The sequence below is a fragment of the Taurulus bubalis genome (genome assembly GCF_910589615.1).
Source record: "Taurulus bubalis genome assembly, chromosome: 16".
In the NCBI taxonomy this organism is placed as follows: Eukaryota; Metazoa; Chordata; class Actinopteri; order Perciformes; family Cottidae; genus Taurulus; species Taurulus bubalis.
The window spans coordinates 20,880,324-20,887,299 of record NC_136604.1 but is presented as its reverse complement, the minus strand read 5'-3'; the positions used below and the strand labels follow the sequence as shown (position 1 = coordinate 20,887,299).

At 40.6% G+C, this 6,976-nt stretch overlaps 1 protein-coding gene across 2 annotated transcripts; it reads left to right on the top strand.

The window, feature by feature from the left end:
* Nucleotides 1–212: 212 nt before the first annotated feature.
* LOC306749178 (visinin-like protein 1) lies at nucleotides 213–1,516 on the top strand (the record flags this gene model as incomplete). 2 transcript variants are annotated; one of them, XM_079232438.1, is made up of 3 exons in its annotated part: nucleotides 213–374; nucleotides 1,015–1,230; nucleotides 1,319–1,516. In XM_079232438.1, the coding sequence occupies 3 exons, from the start codon at nucleotides 213–215 to the stop codon at nucleotides 1,514–1,516; spliced, it is 576 nt and encodes a 191-aa protein (XP_079088564.1). The 2 variants fall into 2 exon arrangements, with proteins under 2 accessions (XP_079088564.1, XP_079088565.1); XM_079232439.1 differs by lacking the exon at nucleotides 1,015–1,230.
* Nucleotides 1,517–6,976: the final 5,460 nt, after the last annotated feature.

Here is a 6,976-nt window from a genome sequence, read left to right as displayed (position 1 = left end):
TGTCTCTGTTAGGTGATTCCTGGTCTGCATCCGTCCTCCTCTGAGACCTGAGCTGTAGCAACAACACAGGGACATCACTGCTGTTGCTGTGGTTTGTTCAGCACGTCCTCACATACGTCTCTCTCTTTCTCTCTCTCTCTCTCTCTCTCTCTCTCTCCCTCCCTCCCTCTCTCTCTCCCGTGTCCCTCTCACCTTCAGAGAGCTGAAGCATCATGGGGAAACACAACAGCAAGCTGGCTCCGGAGGTTCTGGACGACCTGACTAAGAGCACCGAATTCAACGAGGCCGAGCTCAAGCAGTGGTACAAAGGCTTCCTCAAGGACTGTCCCTCCGGCATCCTCAACCTGGAGGAGTTCCAGCAGCTCTACGTTAAGGTGAGCGCACCTGATGATGCAACAGGTAGGGCCGGCTCTCTACACAGTGTGGGGTAACACTAGCTGCGTGTTTCATTGAAAATTGTTCCCTTTTTTTTCATTGTTATATAAAATGAAAAAGGAAATTACCTTTGAAATGACTCAGAGCATAGTTGGGTTGTTACATAGAAGCCATTATGTTGCTGATTTCTCCTGGATGCAGGGTCAAATATATATTTGATCAGTTTTGCTTCTCCTTTTCTTTCTTTCTTTTGGCTTGTACAACTTTTCAAATGTTGTTCCTGAGTTGCACGAGGATGCATTTTGCTCCTTGTGCATTTTTGTACACAATGCGTCTCTAATTGGCCCATTTGGCTAAGCCCCGCCCCCATCGGCTTCTCCGCAAAGCAGAACTACTGAGGAAAAAACAAAATATTGCAGCGCTTAGTGCAGAATAGACGTCTAACGTTTCAAGCTGCAGGCTTTTGTATTATATTGTAAATACAAGGCGATTGCAAAGAATATTTTGTTAAAATATATTTAGAATGTATACTCAAGGAACGTGCCGTGGACGACTCGTTGATCTAGCAGATATTTTTTTACTTTTTGTTCTGAGTTTAATGCATTGAAATGATTATCATTTTCTTTCTTCACTTTCCAGTTCTTCCCCTACGGCGATGCTTCAAAGTTCGCCCAGCATGCATTTCGGACATTCGACAAGAACGGCGACGGCACGATCGACTTCAGGGAGTTCATCTGCGCCTTGTCCATCACCTCCAGGGGAAGCTTCGAGCAGAAGCTCAACTGGGCCTTCAACATGTACGACCTGGACGGGGACGGGAAGATCACGCGCATGGAGATGCTGGAGATCATCGAGGTACCGTGTTGTGCGCAAAGCCTGAGAATGTCTTGATGAAGGAATCAGATTGTAAAGGGCTTTTTCCTCCCCCTCTCCTCTTCTGCAGGCCATCTACAAGATGGTGGGCACTGTGATCATGATGCGCATGAACGAGGACGGCCTCACCCCGCAGCAGCGCGTGGACAAGATCTTCTCCAAGATGGACAAGGACCACAATGACGAGATCTCCCTGGAAGAGTTCAAAGAGGCGGCCAAGTCCGACCCCTCCATCGTCCTACTGCTGCAGTGTGACATGCAGAAGTAGAGAGAGGGATGGGTGGAGAAAGGGAGGGGAGGGTGAACTGAAACAAGAGAAGGAAGGAGGATGAGAGAACATAGGGAGGGGTTGCTGTTTTGGGAGGAGGAGGAAGAGGAGATAGGGAAGCTTTATTTTTCCTTTTTCTTTTGCAGTTGGACCTCTGATTGACGTCATTCTTTTCCGGCAGTGCAGTACACAGCTTCTCTGCTTCGGTTTAGCTGCAAGTGTTTTAACTAATCCAATCTGACGATCTGTGAAAAGAGGAAACTCCCCCGGCTCCTTTGTAGTTCTTTTCTCTCCTTTCACACTGTGTTACAATCTCCTGCAGGTCATTTTAGGACTCGTCATCGCACAGTCATCTTATTCCTCCTTACTTCCTTATATCTGAACGGTTGGCCAAGATCTTTAAAAATGACTCCCTGGAAGTTAGATGAGAAGATTGATGCCACTATTATGTGTTAAATGTTAAGCTCACAGCCAGGAGTTTGGCAAACAATCCCATTTATAACTGCAACTTGTCGCTTTTACGCTTCTGGACAGAGCGAGGTCTTTATGCTATGCTAAGCTAATGAACTCCTGGTGCCAGCATCGTATTTACTGAGACGATATGAGAGCGATATCCACAATCTCATCAAAAGCAAATTAACATTATTTCCCAAAATGTTGAACAATTCGTTTAGCGTAATTTCGGGAACCCAGATGTCAATTTGGAAACACAGCCGGTGTTTGGATGCAGTGCACCATGGGATAGTTTGAAAAAAAAGGAATGGCATTGAACCAATAACGGGTCACGGGGTCCGGGTAGAGTCACACAATATTACGTTGATAGAGAGAGAGTTGTGTAAATGAAGAATACCGGATCCAACAACCATTTGTTTTGGCGCGTAAACAGAAAGCGCGTCCGATAGATTACCTCGTCCTTCACATAGCGTGCTCTTTATGTCTCTCTTTGGGATTTGCTTCATTTGAATGCCAGTTCAACAGGAAATTAACATTTTTAATTCAACTTCACATACTTTTAGAAGAAGAATGACGTGAAATCCCGACATCAGCTCGTAACTAAAGCCACCGTGTGCAGAGTCTTAATGAGATTATCTTCAAAAGTTTCTGCTGCCGTTAGTTTTTGCTTGCAGTAAACAAAACAAAATGCATTGAGTGCATTGCTATCCCCAAATTATAACACTTGGGAAAACCAAAGTCAGACATTTGCTAACACACGCTGTGGCTTTAAATCCTCAGAAAACGTAATCTTAAGCATTTCTTTATATAATTTTTTTTTTTTTAATTTAAATTAGTTTAAAAAATGACATCCTGAGTTTCTATTTAATAAGCGTTCAACAGCCTGCTTCATCAGGACCATGCGGGTGTGGCTTGATCAGATTTGAAGAAAACAAGCCAATAACTCTCCCCACAGAGCTCCTTATGTGTCCTAAAACACGGAAATGAGTCAGCATTTCTTTCTCTTTCGGTTTCCTCGTCTCAAAGTCAACGGGTTTTCTTGAATGTTTTTTATTTTTAGGTAAGATGCTTAATATAAGGCCTGTGATTAATGCCAGATTAAGAGATGTTAACGTTTTGTTCCACGACATAAAATACGCTCTTTTTGTAATGTGCATGTCTTCGCTAACAAGCGGCTAACGTTAGCTTTTTACTTCTGGCGACTGCATCACTCAAAAATCATAAAAGTGAATAATCGTTTTCCACGTCGCAAATTTTCTGCAATGATCCAAAATCAAATCTGGAGAAAAAACTCTCGACCGAAATCTCCAAAACTTGGACAAATAATCGTGTTCATGCAGAACTCCATCGCTCAATGAAAGAAGCTGATTGATAAAATGTTTTTAAAGCCTTCAATATGCCGGATATGGACAAACAAACGTATTTTAAAATGATGCAATAACTTCTACTTTTGAGTTATTTTGTTCATTATGAATGAGACTCTAAAGAGTTATTGCATCCTACATCTGCTCTGTGTTTTCTGTTGCGTAACAAAACTGAACTATCTCCGGAAACTCTGTCATTTATGACATTTAAGCAGAAGCAGAAATAAAGAAACCGATAGAAAACAATAATGTGAAACTCAATGTCGCTTCTCTTCGAGCCACCAGGACAATCAGGACAGTAATTAAAGGCCGTATGACAGAAACGGTATTTCTCGGAAAAGGCCAAACCTGCCTCCGCGATTCATTGTTGTTTCACGAGAAAAACTGGGACCGGCCGTCTCGCCTCTTCCTCTCCGTCCTGCGCTCCCCCTTTTTCTTCCTCTTCCTCCCTAAATGTCAGGGAGGAAGCGCTTTGATAACGGGTGCAGGGAGAGGAACTTTGCTGAACTCAGCTCAGATCTAGAAATCAATTTGAAAAAGAGCAAAAGGTTGAAGAGGAAGCCTGTGTGTGTGTATATGTATGTGTGTGTGTGTGTGTGTGTGTGTGTGTGTGTGTGTGTGTGTGTGTGTGTGTGTGTGTGTGTGTGTGTGTGTGTGTGTGTGTGCTCACCGGTTTCTGAATGTAAATGATGGCAGATAACTAGAGTGTAACGCTAGCTGTACATTACATTGACAATTTATTTGTAGTTTATAATCTTACAAACTAATAATAATAATAATCCACTGGATCATCTAAATAAAATCTGAAAATCTGCAAGGATGACATATTTTTAGAGGACTAAACCCCATCACACGGGTTCCCTCGGCTCAAATTGTGGATTATTGCAGAAGATGAACTCAGGCTTCAAAACAAAGTTTAAATGTCTTAATCTTGTGTTAAACACATACCTTATTTAAAGCATCTAACCACAAACAAATACAAATGATTTCCATTATTTTGGGACTCCTTTCCTGCAGCTCTCTATGTAAGACTGCTCTCGTATCCATCCGTGAATATGGCACTCCAGCCTGGAGACGGTTAGCTTAGCGCGAAGACTGAAAGCGGGCAAAACAAATAAGCTAATAAACTTATTTTTCGTACAAACAAGATGTAACATGTCAATTAGAGATTTAGACGTGTTGGTAGGCGGATGTTTTAATCTTTGCACGGAGCAAAGCTCGCTAACTGAAGTGCCTTCAGTCTTTGTGCTGCTAAGCTAAGCTAAGCTAGCCGCCTCCTGGCTGTAGCTTCATATGTAGCGTGCAAATAAGCATATTTCACTTCTTTTTGTTATCACTGCTGGTTATAGTTGGTGTTATTTCAATGTTGAAAGCTAACTGGATATTTACAGAAGCAAATACACACAGTTTTGGCTGCAGTTTGTTTCAGTTTGCAGAACGTAGGAGAGACAAAGTCGCTCATGGAAAGGTTTGAAGGACACATAACGAGTTAGAAAGAGATAATCAGCGCTAAGAGAATCACACTAAACAGGTAAAACAGGTTACATAATGAGAATTTTGTGAAGAATTGACCCGCCTACTTTTTTTTTTTTTTTTTTACTGAAGTAAAGTCTTGTATTAATGATTCTGACTCATCGGGTCGGACCGTTGCATGTTTTTTATGCAGTCGAAAAAAAATTCTGACATTGCGGCAAAAAACAAACAGTTGACTTCCCTCCTCTCAGCCAATCAGAATCATCTCCTCCTCCCCACCCGGCCAATGACCGCGCTCCCTCCCCGGAGCTGAAGAACGAGCCTCCGCTGTGCGATAATGTGACGAGACGACTCTTATGTACATTGACGATACGAGTGTACTCGTATTTATGAATATAAACCAATATAACATGTAAATGTACCACTAGCTTAGACCTAATTTCATATGATGACACAGTCATGTGTGTGTGTGTGTGTGTGTGTGTGTGTGTGTGTGTGTGAGAGAGAGTGAACCTGAGTAATAACTGTGTGCTTGTTAAAGCTCAGTGTGTGCTTGTATGTCGGGACACTTTTTTTGCGGGCAAGTGTTTTGTATTTGTATCATTTTGTGTAAAAAAAAAAAAAATAGTGTGTGTGTGTGTGTCACACCGAAGCACTGAGTATTATTACCCACGCCTACACACACACGCTTTCCGTGGTCCGCTGGTATTCGGTTTGTTCTGTCTCCAATGAGGGACGCGGCATTTTGTTTCATTGTAGCTACTGTTGCAGTTCTACTCACGGAGGGATATATATATATATATATATATATATATATATATATATATATATATGTATATATATCATTAGAGACTGATGTCAACTTAGTTTTGGTTTTAACCGGGACTCCCCAAGTCCTTCAGGTTTTCCACGATGGGACCTAAAAAGATGTACGGCACTGCCACTAATTACACAGATATAATGTTTGTTCATTTAAAAGATCCTTTTTTTGTCTCAACTTTCCCATCGAGTTGTTCGTTTATGATTTAATTTTCGCGGGACGTCTCTCGTCCCGCACGTTTAGATTCATGCATCACATCCAGTTCAAAACTACTGAGACTAAACTCTGATATTCACTCCTTAGATTTGATGTGCCAAAGAAGGGATTGTGTGAACTGAAATATGATTTGCTGGTGGAGTTCAACATGAATGTAACGCAGTGTCATACGTGCTCGGTTGTGCAATGTAAATCTATTCTTCAACATTTCTCTATGATGTTCATGTAAATGTCTCTTTGTCCAGTCCGATGATTTTGCTTTTGATCTCTTTTATTTTTTGTTTTCAATATTGTTAGGCTCCTAGAACAAAGACAATGTAATTATTTTTGTTACATAGAATAAAACACTTGGATGTCAAAAGTTGTGCTTCTTCACGTATTTAAACACACACACACACACACACACACACACACACACACACACACACACACACACACACACACACACACACACACACACACACACACTCCAGTGAGCCAAGAGTATGAGTCACCATCCAGCAATGATGTCACACTGCTGCAGTGACATCACCAGTAAAGCTGTTCTCATGGTAACCATGCTGAGGCGGAAAGGCGGGGAGACGAGCACATCACACACACACACACACACACACACACACACACACACACACACACACACACACACACACACACACAGAGAGAGAGGCGGGATACACGGTGAAACTTAATGACTGAGGAAATTAATTCTGCCTCTGGTATCTGGACGCTCATTTACTCAGCTGGAGAGCGATGGAGGAATAATTGAACACAATGAAGTGACTGGTGAAGATGAAGCTTTGTGAATCAATATAGACACTAACGACCCACGAGAGACGGAAACACCCAGCAGAGACTTTTAGTTCTGAAAAAAAAAAAATATATTTATATTGTAATGATTAATTATAATTAATTAAAGATAAAATAATAAATTGTATATTTTCTTGTTTTTGTATATATATTATAATGATTAATTATAATTAATTAAAAATACAATTATTTATATATATTAATTAATTAATTAATTAATTATTACATATAATTATATATATAAATTATTATATATAATTATATATATACATTATAATATATATAATGTATATGTATATATATATATATATATATATATATATATAT